This window comes from Lycium barbarum, chromosome 2 (assembly GCF_019175385.1).
Source record: "Lycium barbarum isolate Lr01 chromosome 2, ASM1917538v2, whole genome shotgun sequence".
Lineage (NCBI taxonomy): Eukaryota > Viridiplantae > Streptophyta > Magnoliopsida > Solanales > Solanaceae > Lycium > Lycium barbarum.
The window spans coordinates 147,028,900-147,051,831 of NC_083338.1; the positions used below are offsets into that span (position 1 = coordinate 147,028,900).

The 22,932-nt window shown below is 37.2% G+C and overlaps 1 protein-coding gene, 1 long non-coding RNA gene and 1 pseudogene across 2 annotated transcripts; all 3 read left to right on the forward strand.

The window, feature by feature from the left end:
* Window positions 1-306: 306 nt before the first annotated feature.
* Window positions 307-2,711, forward strand: LOC132623465 (uncharacterized). The gene is made up of 3 exons (XR_009576244.1): window positions 307-459; window positions 1,353-1,419; window positions 2,349-2,711. It is a non-coding gene; the product is annotated as an uncharacterized LOC132623465 (long non-coding RNA).
* A 487-nt stretch (window positions 2,712-3,198) lies between these two features.
* LOC132627923 (serpin-ZX-like) lies at window positions 3,199-6,051 on the forward strand (annotated as a pseudogene).
* Window positions 6,052-6,258: 207 nt separating this feature from the next.
* LOC132627922 (serpin-ZX-like) lies at window positions 6,259-9,118 on the forward strand. The gene is made up of 2 exons (XM_060343536.1): window positions 6,259-7,775; window positions 8,153-9,118. The coding sequence occupies exons 1-2, from the start codon at window positions 7,383-7,385 to the stop codon at window positions 8,930-8,932; spliced, it is 1,173 nt and encodes a 390-aa protein (XP_060199519.1). The 5' UTR covers window positions 6,259-7,382; the 3' UTR covers window positions 8,933-9,118.
* The last annotated feature ends 13,814 nt before the right edge of the window (window positions 9,119-22,932 follow it).

Here is a 22,932-nt window from a genome sequence, read left to right on the forward strand (position 1 = left end):
CCTTCGAATTTATTTTGAGATATAAGTTGTGCATGAATTTATTGGTATGGAACAGTTAGGAAAATTTGGGACCAAAAGTGAAAAATTGGAAGAAGAAAATCATCCACAACTTCCATGGTTGGCCCACACAATTTTGTGTCATCTTTTAATTGGGACAACACATTAATGTGGGCCAAGGGATATTGTACACTCTTTATATTAGATAAAAGATGACTTCTAGTCATTATTCTTCATTCACCACACTTGGAAAAAAAAGGGGCAAAGCTGAAAACCTCCAAGAAGGCTCACGGCCAGCAGGAACAAAGATCAACTTCCATTTCTTGTCCTCCAAAAATTATTTTGATGATGTAAACCCACTATATTGAGGTCCCTAAGTAGCGTGGAAGCATCGTTGGAGCGATCAACCCATTATTTTCATCTTTTGGAAACCCTAGGCTATTGGAAAGTTGAAGAAGGAAGGTAAGCATTCATTATGTTTTTGTGTTATGAAGGTTATATTCATGTTGTAGTATCTTATAGTGGTTGGAAATCATGAAATATAGTATGATTGGAAGTGGGTTGTGTGATGGGTGTGCTAGCCGTGTAAATGGGTATTGTGATTGGGTTGTTGAATAAATTCCTTGTAGCATGTTAAATTGTTGTAGTGTGTAGGATGGCTAAGAATCATCAACATATGTATATGTGTAGTGTTGGTCGAAATGGGTCATATTATATGACAATGAACGAATGAATATCGCTTAATGTTTTAGTCATCGTCATTGTAAATTCTATGTTGGAAATGAATGTCTAATGACTCAAATTGATGTTGTAGTTGTTGTGAACTGATTTGGAGATCATTGTACATTTAATGTATTTTGTATATTGATGAAAATAGCATTGTTAGAATGTGAATTGTGGGTACAAATCATGATTCGAAAATGAAGGAAAGGTTATAGGGGTGTCTCGGGTTTAGGGGCTGAATTCGGCCAAGTTGGAGAAAAATTTGGATTGTTGGGAATGTTGTATGAATTGCTTAGAACGTCCTTAAATATTGTTGGTATGGGTTCGGGTTAGTATGTGAATGTATAAGCGTCGACGTTGGCTTGAATGCAAGTCATCAAAGTGAATTTATGTAAGTTGTTGAATGATGGAAAAGAAAGCTATTATTGTTGTATTGCTTTCCGGATTGGTTGTTGATGTTGCTAGGTTGGTTATTGTTGTTGTTGTTGATTATTTTGGCCGAGTTAAATTCTCGGGGTGGCCTATTTACAGGGGAAATGCTGCCCAAATTTCTGTAGAATTAAGGGCAAATTTGGAATTTAATGCCCAAAACGTCTTTAGCTAATGTTTGGCATTTTATGGCTTGTTTGTAGACCTTGGGCAGCCCGAATCATAGGTTGGATTTAGCTTGAGTTTGGATCGTATTGGAGAGCGTTTGAGGTATGTAAAGTAATCCTCCTTCTTCGGCATGCCTTAGTTAAAATAGGCTATGATATAAGCCTCGAGGAAACTCTATTCTCACAATCCGAGCATGTTTATGAATCGCATTTGTTCTTTGGCATCCTTGCCTTGTCATGGCAAAACATTGATCCTTATGTTCTTGGAATCCATAATTTGTAAAGATTACATGAAAGCTGATTTTTGTTTTAAAGTTCATTCTTTAGCGATTTCAAAACTTCAAACGCCCATAATTTCCTCAGAAAAGCTCGGATTGCTTTGAAATTTTCGTAGGAGTTTGTATGATATAAAATGAGTATGTTTTTCATAGGCGGGCTCAGTTCGGGTCTATACTCGTCCGTGGGTCCCGCGACACCCTTTATGTAAATTCGACAACTTTGAATCAAAAAGTGATAATTATCATTCCGATTTCGAATATGACTATTTTACTTATCCTTCGGATTTATAATAATGATTTTATGCATATGATTCCTCACTACTCCGCTCGTGCCTACTATGATATCGTTCGCCGGTTCCCGGGCCGGTTCTGTTGTCGTGCGCTTTTTGATACATTCCGGTGTTATGCTGTGTTTATGGTTCACCGTGCTCCTCGCTCGAGGGCCGGGTTCCACTTATGTTTGGCGTTGTGCTGTGTTTGGCGTTATGCTGTGTTGTGATGTGTGACGGGGATTCGGAGATTTGAAACTTTCTGGTGTTATGCTGTGTTGTGGCGCCATCGACAGGCGGGCGACCACATTTTCCAGTGCCCTATGCATAATTTATACTTTGGAAATAAACATTTTGATATGTATTATTTTCTATATATCTGATTCGATTATTATTCAGATTTATTTCTGTACCTTCTGCTTTGCATACTCAGTACATATTTCGTACTGACCCCCTTCTCCGGGGGCTGCGTTTCATGCCCGCAGGTACAGACGCACAGCCTGGTGATCCACCTGTTTAGGACACCCTTTCTGCTATTCGGAGTGCTCCTCTCTTTCCGGAGCTTATACTTTTGGTATATATATTTATTAGTGCATTTGTATATATTCGTTCATGGGTACGGCGGGGCCCTGTCCCGTCATATGATTCTGTCGGTCTGTTTAGAGGTCTGTGGACATGTTTGTGGGTTAGGGTCTTTCTGTATGAATGTATGTACATGTCGTTTGGGCGATCCCATACGCCGAGGCGGCCGGTCCGCATATGTTGTTTGGGCGACCCTATACTCCGAGGCGGCCGGTCCGCATATGTTTATATATTGCTTGGTTAGCCCTGTGTGACTTTCGTTGGTATTTTCTGCGTGCAGGGTATATTGGATAGTCCGTAAAACAAAGGAAACTCTGCCGAAATTTTTCTGGAAATTACCTAAATTTGAAATAAAGCCTTGTCGGCTTCCGCCATATACTAGAATGAGTTGATAGAATTTGAGATAATATTTAATAGATGGGTTCGGGTGCCCAGATCGGGCACTAGTCACGGCCTACGGGGTTGGGTCGTGACAGTGATAGCTAAGGTAGGAAAAGAGAGCAGCTAATTGTTGGGATGTGAAACTCGCGAAAAAGTGATAGTTCAGGTGTGTTTTTCTCAAAATGCAATAAAGAAAAGAGAGTGTGTTTAATCGCAACGCTAACCGTTGTTGTTATCTGCTTCGAAAATAGTACTCTTTAAATACATGAAATTTATTTTTAAAAACTTAAATATTTCATAATTCATATTCAAATTAAGTTGAGTCTCCAAATTCGAAGGATACCACATTAATGTTGTTTCCTTATTGTTGTCCTACGTACAATGGTTGATAACTCCAATTTCAAACCCCTGTGGGACATAGCTCTGCTTTACTTGTCCGCGTTATTTTGGTGTTGTCCAATGTCCTTTTCATCTAAGAGCTTCCCTTCGTTTCCATCAATTGTACAATTGGTAATGAATATCCTTTGTTACCGAAAGGCAAGGCTATGTGCTCCTTTCATTGATTTCTTCCAGTGTACGAATGAATGTGATGGTCAGATTTTAGGTCTTGTAAAACCCACCAGTTAAATAACAGTATAGTATATAAATTCTTGCAAAGCCTTCAACTTTGTGATCATATTCTACTCACCAAGTCGTCTTCTTCTTTGCTTGCAAAAATGGATCTCGGGGAGTCAATCACCAACCAGACGGACGTTTTTTTCATGCTCGCTAAGCACGTTTTCTCGAAAGAGATTAAAGGCGATACCAACCTGGTGCTCTCTCCTCTCTCAATTCAAATAGTTCTTGGCCTCATTGCTGCTGGCTCTGAGGGACCAGCTCCTCTGTTTCCTCAAGTCCAAATCCATTGATGAACTCAACTCTCTTTATTCTCATCTTGTCAGTATTGTGTTTGTTGATGGAAGCCCCAATATAGGTCCGCGTTTGTTGATGGAAGCCCCAATATAGGTCCGCGTTTATCTGTCGCTAATAGTGTTTGGATAGACCAAACACTGCCTTATAATCCTTCTTTCAAGCAGGTTCAGAACAAGGTTAGTCCTTTATTATTCTCTCTATCCTAATTTATTGACGCTTTTCTCTTTTTAATCGGTCCTAAAAAGGAATGATGTTTTTCTTTATTTAATAACAATTACTTTGAACTTTTCATTTTACCTTTTAATAAGATGATTTAGAGCCACAAAAATATTTTGTCGTATTTTAGATCACAAGTTTCAAAAGTATTTCTTTCTTTCTTAGATTTCGTCCCCAGTCAAACAACCATTATATAAATTGAGTCGGACGGAGTAATTGAGATGTTTCATCGAAATCTTGTTTATCTTATATGCTGCTGACTGTTATAAATTGGTTTGCTAACTTCCCTAAATACTACTCCCATCATAAGCCTCCAAATACTATCATATGAAATGAATTCAGATTAATTGGTTGAAATGCAGTTTGTTGATTGATCTATTTGACTCTGAAGGAGTGAAAGGACTCGCATGGTATCTTGAAACCTCTTTGCTTGTCGGGGTAGGAGTAATTTGTATCGATTGGCCTTTAGATGATTTCAGCCTCGAATAGTATAAAATTAAATGTCAAATCGAAACCCCCTTCATATTACTCCGTCTGTCCCAATTTAAGTGTCTTATATTGACTGGACACAAAGTTTAAGAAAAAAAGACTTTTGAATCTTGTGATCCTAAATTAAAGAAGTGTTTAATGTATTAAAATGTCATTTGAATCATGTGGTTTTAAACTTGTCATGCAGGATGTTTGAATTGTCAACTTATTAAACATAGAAAGAGGCACCCTTTTTTGGACATATCAAAAAGGAAAGTAAGACGCTTAAATTAGAACGGATAAAGTAGCATTTAGATAGTTGAAATAATTAAAAAAAATTCCTTTCTAATAAGCAAGTACAGATTGAGGTAGATGCCTTAAGAAACCTAAATAGGCTCAACTGGATATTGGGTCCTAGGTGCTCAATAACTAGGTTCAGTTTTGGCCTCACTTGTGCATGTCTATGCGCAATCAGTACTAAAAATACCACTTAAAGCAGCCAACTTGTCACTTACCCCTTGTCAATATTGTCGTCCGCTTTTCATTGCAATCTTCCTTTGTTGGCAACATAGAACAGGAAACTGCTGGCTAAAACATATATGTGCTAATTCTATCATACTCTGTCTTGCTAATTGATTAAGCCTGCTGAGGTTGCCGATCAAGTCAATCAGTGGAATGAAGACAAATGATCTCATCAAAAAGATTCCTCCTCGTGATGCAGTAGACGAGAAGACAAGGCTAATCTTGGCCAATGCATTATATTTTAAAGAAGCATGGAATGAGAAGTTCGATGCTTCGGAAACAAAAGACCATGAATTCCATCTCCTCAGTGGAGGCTCTATTCAAGCACCCTTCATGACTAGCAAGAATAAGCAGTACATAGCACTGTTTAATGGCTTTAAAGTGTTGAGGCTTCCTTATAAACAGGGTACGGACACGAGTTGCCTCTGCATGTATTTCATTCTACCTGATTCTCATGAAGGCTTACCTGCTTTAGTGGAAAAAATCACCTTAGAACCTGGATTTTTAAATAACCATGTCCCATATGAAAAAGTTAAAGCACCTAAGTTTCTCATCCCTAAATTCAAAATAACTTTTGGTTTTGAAGCTTCCGAGGTTCTAGAGGGGCTTGGTCTCACGTTGCCATTCTCCCCAGGTGGTCTCACTGGGATGGTTGATTCCCGTTTATCTAAGGATCTGTGTGTTTCAGAGGTTTTTCACAAGTCCTTTATTGAGGTAAATGAGGAAGGAACCGAAGCTGCAGCTGTTACTGCTAGTAGGGTAATGCTGTGCTGCTTGAGAATTGAGAAGGAAATAGACTTTGTGGCAGACCATCCATTCTTGTTCCTCATAAGAGATGAATCTACGGGTGTGGTGTTGTTCATAGGGAGCTTGTTGAATCCTCAAGCTGGTTAGCCCACGGGAGCAACTAAGAATGAGTTTGCAAAGAACGAAGGCACGTGAATCTCTGAATTCATAGTATTGCATGGATAATAGAAAATTGAGTGGTGTTATGTATCTAAATAACCAGTTTCCTGATATGTTTGTAACTATGTTCTACGTACTATTATGATGAGACCTTGTTAGGTAATCTCTGGCATCTTTCATGATTGCCTCGTTTAGGCTTAATTTGCTTTGTCTATTTTGATCTGACAGAGTTTACACGTACTTAAAAGTTTAGCTACGATTGACTTTTAGTTATGTCCATAACTCAGTTATTCACTGTGCGTGTTTTACTTATCAAACTAATGACACCCATACCATGATGTCTTCGAGTAAAATTAGTTTTCTTTGCTATTGATAATGATAATTTGCTATTGATAATTTAGATCCACCCTGGGACAATGAAGAAAGGGAGAAAATGTAACCACCTTTACTAATTAGGCATTAAGTCATCTACACAAGCTTATGTCAACCAATAAAAATCAAGACATTTTTCAAAGTCCTTGTCAATGAAGAAGGAACATAATCTGCAATCTTTTTCTACTGTTAATGTAAAACTAATCAAGTTATTAGTGATGGGATGAAACCAAAAAATAACCCCTCACGTGTGAACTTATAGAAGATCCCCTTTACGATCAAATAAATTCATTGAATTGAGTATGATTGTATGTGTGTTAGCATCTCGGGCTACTAAATGAATTTTTACTGATCATCTGCTCTTGCTCCTCATGTTTTGGATATTATACAGAAGGTAGAGGCAGTGCCTAACATCCCACCTGGAAGCTGATTCGACCAAGGAAATAAAAAAGAACTTAATTACTATAATTCAAAAAAACTAAACTAACATCACAAGAACTATGGTTGATAACTCCAAAGTCAATCCCTGCTTTCCTTCTCTGAGTCATTTTGGTGTTGCTTTCATCTAAAGCTTCCATTCGTTTTGATCAACATGTCATTTTCTCTTTCATGTACTCATTTCTTAGATATTATAATTTATATTCCTAACATCCACCTGGAAGCTGATTTGATCAAGATAACTTATTGACAACAATAAAAAATAACAATAGTCTGTTGAATAGCAGTTCAAAATGTCACTATTAAGTGCTTCAAAAATAACAGCTGGTGGGACATGCTCGACTTTCCTTCTCCGCGTCATTTTGGTGTTGTTTCCATCTAAGAGCTTCTGTTCGTCTCAATCAATTATACAATTAATTAATACTGAAGATTTAATATTGATTTTGTTGTGGAAAGTTAGTGCTACGTGTTATTTTATTGATTCCTTCCTGTGTTGGTATGAATGTGATCTTCAGAGAATAAGTCCTAGATCAATTCATGCATTTCTTTATTCAATCAATCGACATCTCGCCAGATGGGCTTTACTTAATCAAGTCAAATTCAAAACCCCAACTGTTTAAGTAGCAGTATAGTATATAAACACTTGCACAGCTTTGAACTTTGTGATCACTATATTCACTAAGTCGTCGACTTCTTCTTCTTCTTCTTCTTTGCACCCAAATATGGATCTCGGGGAGTCAATCAACTACCAGACAGACGTTTCTTTCATGCTTGCTAAGCACGTTCTCTCCAAAGAGGTTAAAGGCGATACCAACCTGGTGCTCTCTCCTCTCTCAATTCAAATAGTCCTTGGCCTTATTGCTGCTGGAACTAAAGGACCAACTCAGGATCAGCTGCTTTGTTTCCTCAAGTCCAAGTCCATTGATGAACTCAACTCTCTTTATTCACATATTATCAATGTCGTTTTTATTGATGGCAGCCCGATCGGAGGTCTGCGTTTATCTGTTGCTAATGGTGTTTGGATCGATCAGACACTGCCTTTCAGGCCTTCTTTCAAACAGGTCGCAGATAATGTTTACAAGGCTGCTTCGGAGTCTGTTGATTTCAAAAACAAGGTTAGGCCTTTATTAGTAATACTTTTCATCGAAATCTTGTTCCCTTTATAGGCTGGCTGGTATGAATTGGCTAGGCCTTTGTTAATATGTTTCATTGAGATCTAGTAGGATGCATAGAGAAGCCTAAATAGTTCTAAGCTCAACTGGATATCGGGTTGTAGGTGCTCAATATGTAGGCTCAGTTTCGGCCTGACTTGTGCATATTTATGCTCAATGAGTACCAAAAATACCACGTAATTTAAACCCAACTTGCCGCTTACTGTCATCAATTTTTCATTGCAATCTTCTTTTGTTGGCAATATCGAAACAGAAACTGTTGGCTAAAACATATATGTGCTAATTCTATCATACTCTGTTTGTTTTGCTAATTGATTAAGCCTGCTGAGGTTGCAAATCAAGTTAATCAGTGGGCTAAAATGAAGACAAATGATCTCATCAAAGAGATTCTTCCTCGTGACGGAGTGAACAACATGACAAGGCTGATCTTGGCCAATGCACTATATTTTAAAGGAGTATGGGATGAGAAGTTCAATGCTTCAGAAACGAAAGACCACGAATTCCATCTCCTCAGTGGAGGGTCTGTTCGAGCATCGCTCATGACTAGCAACAAGAAGCAATATGTAGCAGCATTTGATGACTTTAAAGTGTTGAAGCTTCCTTATCAACAGGGCACGGACCCGCGCCATTTCTCCATGTATTTAATCCTTCCAGATGCACATGATGGATTACCTGCTTTAGTGGACAAAATTAGTTTAGAAACGGGATTTTTAAATCACCATGTTCCATATGAAAAAGTTAAAGTACGCAAGTTTCTCATCCCCAAATTCAAAATAACTTTTGGGTTTGAAGCTTCTAATGTTCTAAGGGGGCTTGGCCTCACATTGCCTTTCGCTCCAGGTGGTCTCACTGAGATGGTGGATTCCCATTTATCTAAGGATCTGTTTGTTTCAGAGGTTTTTCACAAGTCCTTTATTGAGGTAAATGAGGAAGGAACCGAAGCTGCAGCTGTTACTGCTAGTAGGGTAATGCTGTGCTGCTTGAGAATTGAGAAGGAAATAGACTTTGTGGCAGACCATCCATTCTTGTTCCTCATAAGAGACGAATCTACTGGTGCGGTGTTGTTCATAGGGAGCTTGTTGAATCCTCAAACTGATTAGGCCACAGGAGCAACAAAGAATGAACTTGGAAAGAACGAACGCAATGTGAATATCTGAATTCACAGTAAGGTTTTCTATTACCGATTAGGACAAAATTGAGTGGTGTTATGTATCTAAATAACCAGTTTGCTGATATGGCTGTGACTATGTTCTATGTACTCTAATGATAAAGACCTTGTTACTTAATCTCTGACATTTTACATAAAATAGTCCCTGGACATGTGTGTTCCTATTAATCAGTACAAACTTTTTTAAAACGGTATAAATAATAATAAAACATGTATGTAATAAGAACTTATAAATTTGGAAGGAAAAAGTACAGTTGAATTGGATAACTAGTCCAGGAAAAAAAAAAGGGATAAATGAAGGGATAGGGAGTTTTTGCTCTTTGGATTGAAAGGAAATAAAAAGGAAAAAGAGATAAGTAAAAGTTAAAGACAAAGAAGAACAGGAAAGAAAACACTCAGAAAAAAAAACTGATACAGACCAGTTTTGAAGTATACTAACAATACATAATGTTCCAAAAATATATTTCTGTTGCTAATTACAGAAGTTTCTAAATATCAAGTAATCTAGATTGTGTGGCATGATATACTACTACTGTACATACAACGATCACTCTCAATATCCTAGGAAGTACAACTACGTCATTTTAATTTGAACTTTTAAATTGTTTGGTTCTATAATAAGTATTACAAAAAAGATCTAGTGTGGCCAAAACTCATTGCCTCAATCGTGAATAAACAATAACATTAGAGAGTGGTTCTTAAAAGAAATTGCATGAACAAGAATATAAACTTTCATGAACAGAAAGCAACCAAAAAAAAAAAAAAAAAAATGAACACGCCTGGCATAAATCTGCAACTTGCCTTTACTGCTTCTTCTAATGGAGAAGGTTATAACTTATAAGTACTCTTTATTTATAAGTCCATTTATATAAATTGATTAGTGAGCAAAACTTAAGATATCAAATAAGATAATTCATCTATTTAATTTAGTAACGGAAGAAAATCAAAAGTTTTTCAGTTTAGGAGGTGGAAATGTTTCCATGATAAAATAATTATTTGGAAATTCGTAATGTTCTTTATTATTTCTATTGATTAACCAATAATTACAATAACTGAAGTAGCATTCAATGCTGGCCAAGCATTATAATGACACTTTAACAATCTAATAATAAAAGTAATTTATGTGAAATGTTAAATGTTAGCTACAAATGAGATATGGAAATAGCTTTAGATATATTGTAGTACAATCAAACCTCTTTATAGTGGCAGCGTTTGTCCGAAAATTTCATGGCTGCTATAGGGAGGTGTTGTTATGCATGTATACTGACATTTGATAGTTAGATCTCATTTAGCTGTTATAAACAAAAGTACGCAAACAATTAATTTTTTGTACTTTTTATGTTATGAACGAAAACAATATACTTGTAAATTTTAAAATCTCAATTGATTTTCATATCTCATAAACTAAAATTGAAAAGACTAATAAATTACTACTAAATCCATAACTAGTTGTACCACACAGATAAAGAATTAAAATCGATGGAACATATGCATTTTAAATTAATTGAGAATTTAAATATTTCAAGTTTAACGTAAGAACTCTACAATTGTAGGTTGTTTCGTAAATTCTAGTCTCTTAGTGATAACATAACGCTTGAACTGACGAAGAATTTTGTCCAAACGTTTAACAAAAGGAAATTCAATAGCTTTCCCTTGAAGGTTGTCTAAGTGCTTAACAGTTGACTCTTCTATCTCCAAGTAGCAGTAGGTTTAGGCTCTTCATCGACACTTTTGTTGTCACATAATATATTTCTTACAAAATACTATTACACGTTATTTGAGTATGGCTGTTATAGAGAAGTAATTTTACAAAGAGTGTACCCCTATAATGAATGACATTGCTGTTACAGGTAGAATGCTGTTATAGAGAAGTAAAATATAACATAAAAAATCGGTTCCGGAGAAAATCAGGCCGCTATAATGAAATGTTGTTATAACGAATGACAATTATAGAAAGGTTTGACTGTATAATATTATCACTAATTAATTGGGAAATAAGTTTAATTTCTGTAAGAGATTAAAGGATATATGTTACAAGAAGATAAATGGTTAAGATTAGAAGATGCAAAATTTCCTTCTCGGTAATTAAAATGCACATTAAGTACGTAATTGTAATTCTTCATTTAATGGGTGGCAATTATAATATTACTATTTAATATTTATTATATCAGATGTTTTATTACATTTGAATTAATAATTTACAGCATGGGCAAAATTGTAACCCAACTTTGAAAATAGGTGCTTCCCACTTTAATAATAACTAGTTTCTATGAGAGTTTCCTACCTAAAATATCACCAATTAGTTTGCAAAACACATATCAACTATCAGTTGTTCACTTTTCCTACGTAAACTATCATGAACTAGTTTGCAAAACACACCTACGCTATTGTTCACTTTTAATGAGATGTATTTTGCAAACTAATTGGTGATAGGTAGAAAAAGTGAACAACTGATAGTTGATGTGTGTTATGCAAACTAGTTGGTGATAGTTTAGGTAGAAAACTCTCGCATCTGATAGTTCAGATAGCAAACTCAAAAATAGGTGATACTTGAGGTGTATTTTTTACCCTTAACTCTTGTCTTTTAATAATTATATTTAATTATGAATATGCATCATAGAGGTGTAAGTGCCAGATTTTCATAGTATAGGGGTTTAACCGTTTGATTTTTATATACAGGTGTCGATCTGTAATTGAGTCATATTACAGGGATATTTAGTGTAGTTAACCTGTTACACCTCGGAAAATTTTCCATTCATGCACAGTGAATAGACTGACGAAGGGCACGACGTATGCAATGTTTTGATAAGTAAGAAATAACATTTGATGATTCTAAATGAGATTTCAAAGACATGTGAAGTAGGAGACGGAAGTTGTTAAGGAAGGCAAAGCATATGTTGTGTTTTGGAAAGATTTACGAGTATCGAATTAATGATGACTTAATGATGTTTTGGAGAAGAGTGATAATGTTCCTTAGATTGTTAATGAAGTATTAAACAAGTGTTAAGAAGGTTGTATAAGGATTAGAGATCAAACGAAACGACGAGGACAACTTCGGAAAAACTGTGAGTTACACGACCACCTTATACAGACCGTAGAACTTTATACAGACCGTATAAGGGTCCGTATAACCCAACAGAAAGAATGTTTTCCATGGCAATGAACCACGGACACTTATACGGACCGTACATGGTTATACGGACCATATAAGTGGTCCGTATAATGCCCGACGGACTGATTAAGTTGCAAGTATAAATAAATGCTCCCACTTTTATTTTCTCATTCTTTCCACTTCTTCATCTCTCTCAAGAGTTCTAGAGGGTTCTTGTCACGACCCGACCTAGGGCCGTGACGAGTGACCGAGCTTAACCTGCCCGATAACCCAACTCATGTTACCTGTGCTCAAGCATGACATTCAATAGGTTTTTTTTTTTTTCAATTAAGTCTGAAAGCTGTAAATAGAATACCGAAGTCAACCTGTAACTCAAAACATCCCAAAGCATATTTATATATACATAACATATGACAAGGCAAGCCAACGAGGCTACCAACACTTCTGTACAACAAAATAGTGGCCGGCAAGGCCAAACAGTAACCATAACACCCACGCTGTTCACAGACTTCTAAAGAGTATGACCCGCAATATATACACAAAACTATACCCAAACAGGAACAGCCTCCGAAGCAAGTGAAGCTGTCTGACTCCCAGTGCTGACTCCTCCTAGGTGGCTGGATTGCCGAACCGCGCCCCTGAACCTGCGGGCATGAAACGCAGCCCCCGAAGAAAGGGGGTCAATACGGAATATGTACTGAATATGTAAAGCATTACGGAATCATAAACAAGGAAAAGCGTAGCAGTAAACAAGTTTAGAAGCAGCCCGGGGGTAACCTGGATCAGCATTTTGAACCGTGCCATATGGTACCTTATCCAAATTCTAGCATTCACAATATAAATATGGCATACACAAATTCTAGAATACACAATATAAATATAGTATCACCATAGTCCCTTCGGAAAGCCGCTTCCGGCATAGTAACATAATAGTCCCTTCGGACGGCCGCTTCCGGCATAATAATGATAATGGCCCCTTCGGGCATGCCGCTTCCGGCATAACAACATAATAGTCCCTTCGGACGGCCGCTTCCGGCATAATAATGATAATGGCCCCTTCGGGCATGCCGCTTCCGGCATAACAACATAATAGTCCCTTCGGACGGCCGCTTTCGGCATAATAATGATAATGGCCCCTTCGGGCATGCCGCTTCCGGCATAACAACATAATAGTCCCTTCGGACGGCCGCTTCCGACATAATAATAATGATAATATGTAAAGTAAAAATAAGTCGTAAATGAAATGAATTAGTAAAACCTCGCACCCCCTTCGGAGTGGTTTTGAAAATAGCGCATTCAGACATAAGCTGAGGCCATAGCACATGCCTGAGGCCATAGCACACTCAGGCGTAAGCTGAGGCCATAGCACACTCAGGCATAAGCTGAGGCCATAGCACGCTCAGACATAAGCTGAGGCCATCGCACACCCAGACATAAGCTGAGGCCATCGCACCCCCTTCGGAGTGGTTTTGAAAATCTAAATAGTAAAATTCTCGCACCCCCTTCGGAGTGGTTTTGAAAATCAACTTTATGTTTCCTTTAGTACAAAACCAATTTTTATTGAAATCATTAGTAAACCACAACCACATTTCAAGTAAACCCGGGTTAATATAAGAAAGTTAGCAACCATATGCACGAACAGAGTAGTGAGAAACTAAATACACATAAGTCAACTTTTAAGACTCGATGGATAAGTATACTTACCGACGCCCGAAGACTCAGAAACAAGTTTCGGGTCAATCTGATTAGTGGGAGAAAGTTATCAGCGTTTGAAGTACAGAACCTTCTACGAACGTTTCAGAAGCCATTTTTGGAAAATCAAAGCAACACTCATGCTAGGAACGTTATTCATTATAGAAACCTCTACGAACATTTCCAAAACAATCCGAGACCATCCACGAAAGTTAGGGACATCACTACTTACAAAACTCTTTATGCTTTGTTGTTGTTCAATCGTACAATAAGCTCGACTATACTATGGGTACGCATCTTCAAGAAGTGAATAAGAATCATTAACATACTCGGAATCAAGAATAGAATTACCCCAAGATACGTATCATAACTTACTCAGCGCTAGGACATGCCAAAAGAAAGAAAGATTAGGCCTTACATACCTCGTCCGCTTACCAATCCTAAATCCAGTCTCGGGCTCCCCAAGATCTACAATAACGTCATTAAATACCAAACGTTAGCTACAAGTACTTAGGAATTCAATCTTAACTAGCACTTGTCATATCCCATTTTAACCGGGTTAAAGTAGGAGTACGACATATTGGTGATTCCTATTTCTTGTTTGTGTTAAGGAGTCGCCACCTAATTATTTATGGTGAATTAGGACACCTAAAGTTTATTAAAGTTATTTTCTAAAGTTAGCTCTGTTTAAGGTCTGCGAAACTTGAGATTCTGGGTAAGGGTTCAATTAGTCTAAAGGGAAGGTATTAGGCTTCCTTTAAGACCCATTAACAATGGTTAACCGACCGAACTTATAATTAATTAGGCTAAGTGTAAAAATGTGAACATTTTATGAAAGAAAGTATGTTGAAGATCTATTTTATAGTGTGTAAATTGGTTAACATGATGTTTTAACAAAAGTCCAATATGATTTTGAAAGTAGAACTTTGATTTGAAGACTTAGAAAAGTTTTGGTAAAAATGGGGGCTTAGGATTGAATACCAATTTTAATAATTGACTAACTCGATTAGACGTAGAAAGAAAAATATGTCTGGCTGTTGGAGTTGTTAAACGTCCCAGAAAAATGATACAAAATAGAGTTTTGCAAAAACGTTACTTTTATAGCATATCTTCCCTTCTAACGAAAAAAAAAATGTCAAACTTACGAGGAACAATTAAACTCACTTGGTTTAAGACTTAAATTCACTAATTGAGGCATCCTAATATAAAATAGGATCGGTTAAACATAAACAGCTAAATATTTATCATAATCACACAGTTAGGCAAATGTTAGTCACACAAGTCATTTAAATCACGCCAGCCAATAAACAAAGTGACACTGAATGATTTTAGCCATCTTCGGCTTTCACGAAGGGATAATGATGCGCAATTCTCTGTTCGAGCAAAGTGAAAAAATGAAGACGGTGGATGATATGTGGACTCCGTATGAAATGTCGATGAGTCTCAAAGTGAAACTCTTTGGCTCCGGTGTACTTGCCAAACAAAGAAAGAAATGATGAAGTTAGAGAGAAATCTTACTGTCAAAAGGTATTAAAGAACCAAGCAGTAAACCATACCATGATTTTCATATAAGAATATATATGAAGACCTTAGCATATATTTCGTATACTCAAACAGATTCCGATACCAAATGTGACCGACTATAACAGATATGAAAGAAGAACTATGTTTTCTAATGACCAAGTATGGCAGTCTATATTTTTTTAATATTAAGTTTATCCGAGATACAACACAGCGTCAAGTATAGCAACTATCTTATGTTTGACTTTGGCATTTATTCATCTTCGAATTCCCTAATAAGCACAACATCAAGTGATGCATCTGTTGATTTCAAGTCCCACAATAAACTTGCATCAAACATAGTATCTACTCATTTTGAATACAGTTGTCATTAGCCTTAAAGATGCAGCAATAGTGTGTCTAAACGCAGCAGTGATTCAGCTCAAAAAATGCAGTGGTTCATGGCTCGAAAGTACAACAATAAAGTGGCTAAAACTACAGCAGTTCATGACTGTAAGTAAGGCAGAAAAAGACTGAAATACAACACTTCATGGCCCACGGTGAAGCAGCGAAATGGCTAAAATGCAGCAGCAATTCCAGCCCTAACTAGGCTTCAAAATTAAATAGCCAAGTCCATCAAAGTAGAGAGATTTTTACTCTTTCTCTAATCCTTAAAATCGAGACATCTTCATTAAGCAAGAATGGTTTCATAGAGCAAGTGCATATATTCATCCAATTTACACAATGTCCTCAGGTGAGTACAAACAAATCCAATTTACTAAAAAATGATCAAATAGCACTCGACTAGCATGTTTCATCAATAAAGAAATTTCAGATATCATCACGAGACTCAGAAAGTCACTTGTACAGATTTAAAGTGGCTAAAACTGAGCTTTTAAATGCTTAGACTCTTTTGAACCTATTCTGTGATTTGGCAATATTAGGGCCAAGCAGCATATTTTATTTTTTGTTTGTAACAGAATCACTAAACAGATTTTAAACTGGCAGTTTCATAGAAAGAATAAGCATTTGAGGGACATCAACTGATTTTGAACACCAAATCATCTCGGCTTAATCATCCAAACATGAACTCATACGAACATCTAAATAATCACAAAATGAACTAAACTACCAAAATCGACTGCAAATAGTTAGAACAGAACCTAATGTCCAAAGAGTTACTGACTTTGGTGTATAATACGCAAAATGAAAAAATCCTCATTCTAATGACATCTATGATGTGAAGAAGCATATCAAAAACTAAAACGCTTCCAACGCATAAACACAGAACTCTTAACACACATTAAGCTTCGAGCAAAAATGCAAGAAAGGAAAGAAAGGAATAGCACCTCTTGTTGGTGCAGTGAACGGGGGCTCGGGTCTCGGATCTACGTTCGAAGACGACGAATAGAGAGTGCTCCGATTAAACCAAAACATAGATTGTATGAAAATATAGTGATTTAGAGTAATATCCGGCTAAAGTTCATCGGAAAAGTGAAAATCATGGTCGGAAGATGGTGGGTGTCCCTAAACACTGAATCAATTCCCAAAATCTGAAAATTGATCCCCTTTTTGTGAATAATTCTTGTACCTTTATAGAGTGAGGAGAGGGGGACAGGCGTGGGGGACAAGGGGAAGTGGAAGGAGCGTGAGGCGTGGGGGGACAGGGGTAAGTGGAGAGGAGCGGGGTGCGAGAGACGAAGGAGATGGAAGAGAGAGAAGAGGGAGGCGGCTAGAAGGAGAAAGAGAATGAAATGAAACCCTACTGGTTTCATTTCATGTTATGGGACGGACCGGGTCGGGCAAATTTGGTTGGGCTGGGTAGGGGAATTATTTGGGCTGGTCGGGTAGGAATGGGTAATGGGCTGGGGGAATTAAAATGTGTGGGCTGATTATTTGGGTAGGGGAATAATGTGGGCTGAATTGTTTTGGGTAGGGGAATAATGTGGGCTGGTCTGAAATATTGGGGTGAATTAATTAGAGTATGGGCTAATAATTTAGCTAAAAAGAAATTGTTCCTTCCTCCTCTATTTAATTATTTTTTGGGCTTCTAATTTAATAACTAGTACAATATAGACAATTAATATGTAAAAAAAAAAAAGGATTTAACAAAGTGTTGTCCTGTAATTAATTTAACGAGTCCAAACCCGAAAATGAAACGATGACGAACTATTTAAAATTTATGATAAAGTAATGCTTGTAATGTTGAAAATAAAAGTAGCGATATTAATAGTAGTAGCAATAAATAGTGAAAAATAAAGTATTTAGCTCGTCAATAAATTTAGAAGCTCTAGGAAATAAATTGAAATAAAGGAGGGACAAAATTGGGTGTCAACAGCACTTGTCTACAGAAATTTCGGCAGCACCTCCCCTGTAAATACAACAACCCCAAGAATTCAACTCGGCCAAATTTATCAACAACCATACCAACAATTATTTCAACAATACCAACAATCAATTTGAAACATGTTCTAACATTAGTAACCCGCTTTAACATAATTCAACGGCATTCTGTTTACATTCACCTTAACTACAACAATCAAACCAACGCCAATGCTCGCATACTCCAACACTAATCCAAAGTCATTTAAACAAGATCCAAGAACATTTCAAACAACCCGCACAACATTCAAACAATCCAACCAAAACTCCACTCCACCCGAAACCTTCCAAATGCAACAAAAGCAACAACAATACATTTTCTTCTTTCAAATTCATGGACTATACCAACAATTTACATGCTAGCAACATTATTTTCCATAAATACAAGAAGTGATATTGTAGTCACCTTAGCCTCTAAAACAACTCTCCAACACTTACAACTTCAACTAGAATCATCAAGCTTTCATTATCAATATAGAATCCACAACAATAACAACCAAAACACTAGATAAAATAATTAAGTCATTATTCCTACACACACATACACACGGCCACCATATATACATCCATATTCTCATGAATTTTACCAATTTCTACATACTACAACATACACAACCATCCATAACACATAAAAGAAGATTAATTCTTACCTTCTTCCCTTGATTTCCCTCTTGTCTAGAATTATGGACTTGCAACCAAGAGGGGTTTTCTTGCTCCAACAATTATACCACGTTAAAGAGGACCTTTGAATTAGTAGGAATACTAGAAGAAAATATTTTTTTGGATCAAGATTTTTGGACCTAATTTTTGGGCACCATGGCCGAAATGGCCTACTCCTTTCTTGTCTCCAAAGTTCTTGAATTTTCCAAGGGATAAAGATGAAAAGTGTGATGGATTAATCATCTAAATTCACATATATAATTTGTCCATGTGGGCCTTGGCCCATACCCAATTTGGACGGCCACTTTGGCCCATTTATTCAAGACCAATTTTTTTTTTTTTTTTTTTTTTGTAATTCATGAAAATTTATTTTCCAAATTCCAAATTTGCCCTTAGCCTTCCTCCATATTTCTATGAGTCATCTTGCGAATTTTCCTTTTTACCCCTAGCCATTCTTAATATTTTCATATCAAAATTTTCATAATCAACTTATATACCAAACAAGATCAAAATATAGCCTTGTCTTTAACTTGTCGCAATTATCTCAAAATATCCGAATGTGCAAAATACGGGATATAACAGTTCTAAATATTTCATCCACACAAATCAAAGGTTCATATCATAAATCCAAGAGAATCAAGTGCAAGAAACTCACTAGGGTTCATCCAAGACAAGAAATTTCATTGGAGGTGTACTAGGGTTTTGGCTCAAGAGAAGTATTTTCACCCAAGGCTTATTTCTACACCATCTAAGGTAAGTTTTATGGTATTTCTATGTTGTTTAAGGTATTAAGAAGTTGAAACACTTGGATTGTAGAGGGATATAGAAAATGGGTTACAAATATGAGAATAATGACACTTTTGAGTAGTAGCTTAATGTGAATCATGATTCTTGATATGTTGTGATTGTAATTACGTTATGAATGATGTTAAGAGCATGAGAGAAACGTTAGATGAGAATGAATGTAATGTTGTATTATGATCATGATTAGGGATGACCTTGAGATTTGATAATGATGAATTTGACGAAAGTTATTGATGATGATATTATGAATGTTATTATTGACGTTTTGGAGTTGATATACGATATGGAGAAAGTAGCAGAAACAAAGGAAATGCCGCCCAATTTTCTCTAGCTTTAGTAAGCACATTCATATAATCGATTAGCTAATGTTAATGCGAATTCTCTTGAAGGCAGACACGTGAGCATTGAAGGAGAACAATCTGTCACGACCCAACCCCGTAGGCCGTGACTAGTGCCCGATCTGGGCACCCGAACCCATCTATCAAATATTATCTCAAATTCTATCAACTCATTCTAGTATATGGCGGAAGGCGCCTCGGCGTATGGGATCGCCCAAACGACATGTACATACATCTATACAGAAAGACCCTAACCCACAAACATGTCCACAGACCTCTAAACAGACCGACAGAATCATATGACGGGACAGGGCCCCGCCGTACCCATGAACGAATATATACAAATGCACTAATAAATATATATACCAAAAGTATAAGCTCCGGAAAGAGAGGAGCACTCCGAATAGCAGAAAGGGTGTCCTAAACAGGTGGATCACCAGGTTGTGCGTCTGTACCTGCGGGCATGAAACGCAGCCCCCGGAGAAGGGGGTCAGTACGAAATATGTACTGAGTATGCAAAGCAGAAGGTACAGAAATAAATCTGAATAATAATCGAATCAGATGTATAGAAAATAATACATATCAAAATGTTTATTTCCAAAGTATAAATTATGCATAGGGCACTGGAAAATGTGGTCGCCCGCCTGTCGATGGCGCCACAACACAGCATAACACCAGAAAGTTTCAAATCTCTGAATCCCCGTCACACATCACAACACAGCATAACGCCAAACACAGCATAACGCCAAACATAAGTGGAACCCGGCCCTCGAGCGAGGAGCACGGTGAACCATAAACACAGCATAACACCGGAATGTATCAAAAAGCGCACGACAACAGAACCGGCCCGGGAACCGGCGAACGATATCATAGTAGGCACGAGCGGAGTAGTGAGGAATCATATGCATAAAATCATTATTATAAATCCGAAGGATAAGTAAAATAGTCATATTCGAAATCGGAATAATAATTACCACTTTTTGATTCAAAGTTGTCGAATTTACATAAAGGGCGTCGCGGGACCCACAGACGAGTATAGACCCGAACTGAGCCCGCCTATGAAAAACATCATGGTTCATATTTCATAAAAACATACATAAGAGTGCCAAAGAATATATATATGGATCATTACATGCTCGGATCTCGAATTTGGAATTCCCTTAAAGCTCTAATCTAGCCTATGTGAAACTAAGGCATGCCAAAAGAAGGAAGGTTGCTTTACATATCTCAAACGCACTCAAGATAGCCAATCTTAAGCAAATCCAAATCTACGCCTCGGGCTCCCCAAGGTCTACAAGTATGCCAACGAATATCCATTATTAACCATAGGTACTTAAGCAATTATTCATTCCAAACTAACTCTAAATTCTACAGAAAATTCGATAGCATTTCCCCTGTAAATAGGCCATCCCGAGAATTTAACTCGCTCAAAATCAACAACAACAACCACAATAACCAACCTAGCAACATCAACAATCAATCCGAAAGGCAAAATAATAATAGTAGCTCTCTTTTACACCATTCGACAACTTTCCAATTATTCAATTCTATGGCTTACATTCAAGTCACAATGTCGTTCATACGTTCGATTATTAACCCAAACCCATACTAACAACATTCAAGAACATTCTAACAATTCACATAATATTTCCAACAACCCACAAAAAAAAAAAAAAATCCAAAAGTGGCCGAAAACAGCCCCTAGCCGAGGGCAGTCCACTGTGCCCATTTCTCAATTTCAATTCGTGCTTTGTATCGACACTCCACAATATAACGATGTCATTTTCATAAAATATACAATTTACGTCAAACGCAAAACTATCCTCAAAACAGCCCACAAATTCTCAACATCAATCTTGAGTTATTAATTGCTCATTTCCAACTAGAATTCATAACGACGACAATTGAAACGTTAAGCGATATTAATGCGATCTTCGACGTATTATATGGCCCACATTCGTCCACACTACACATACATATACATGTATCGATGATTTTTATTCTTTTCCCCACTCGAGACCAATCTAACATAATATAGAATTAATTCATCAATTCCATTTCTCACACCCATATACACGGCTAGAACACCCATCACACAACCCACTTCCAATCATACTATATTTCATGATTTCCATCCCTATTAACATACCATAACATGAATAAAATGTTCAAAACACAAAAACAAGAGCAAAACATACCTTTCTTCTTCAACCCACCAAATAGTTAGGGTTTGCTAATTGACATAATGGATGGTTGGATGACCCAAACAATACTTCCACGCTACTTAGGGGCTTCAATATAGTGGGTTTGTATCAAGGAAATAATTTTGGAGTGGCTTGAATTTGATTTGGGTTTTCCTTTGTTCTTGGCCGTGAGGTGCTTGGTGATGGCCTTCAATTTTCTTGATATTTTACTAAGTGTTGAAAGTGACAAAGATGACTTAGAAGTCCTCTTTTTACCTCCACAAAATTCCTCCATGTGTCCTTGGGCCCACACATGTGTTGGACCAATTAAAATTGGCCACACAAGGTGTGGGACCATTTAATGGACCACACGGCTAAAAGGGCCAATTATTGCACAACATTTTTAATTCCAATTTTATGAATTGTGGTCCCAATTTTTCCTAAGTGTCCCATACCAATAAATTGATGCACAACTTATATCTCAAAATAAAATAGAAGGTTAAGAATCCCGACTTTGTATCCCGAAAAAAAAAAATTTGGCCTTAGCTTATCATAAATAAATCCGGATTATTCCACTGTACAAAAATACGGGCTCTAACATCCTCCCCCCCTTTAGAACATTCGTCCTCGAATGTCAGATTAACCTTACCGGTCATACAACAATTTGAGGGAGTTTCCTTACTAACTATCACAACAATACAATCATTGATCAACGATTCATTTATCAAACAACATAGTCAAATAGAGAATTGGATTACCTGTAGGCTCTGAAAATAAATGAGGATACTTCTTCTTCATATGCTCCTCAGCTTCTCAGGTCATTTCCTCTCGGTTATTGTTCCGCCACAACACTTTAACAGAAGCCATATCTTTGTTCCGCAACCTTTTTACCTGGGGATCCAATATGGCTATAGGCTGCTCCTCATAAGATAGCTCCTCGGTGACCTGAATATCATCTACAGGAAAGACTCTGGAAGGGTCACCAATACACTTACGAAGCATAGAAACATGAAATACCGGGTGTACCGCTCCCAAGTCAGCTGGCAAATCCAATTCGTAGGCCATCTTGCCTATTTTGCGAATAATCAGATAGGGCCCAATATATCTCGGACTGAGCTTTCCTTTCTTGCCAAATCGCATAACACCTTTCATCGGTGACACTTTCAGGAACACCCAATCACCAATCTGAAACTCTAACGGTCGACGTCGCTTATCGGCATAAGATTTTTGTCGGCTCTGGGCTGCCAACAATCTTTCTCGA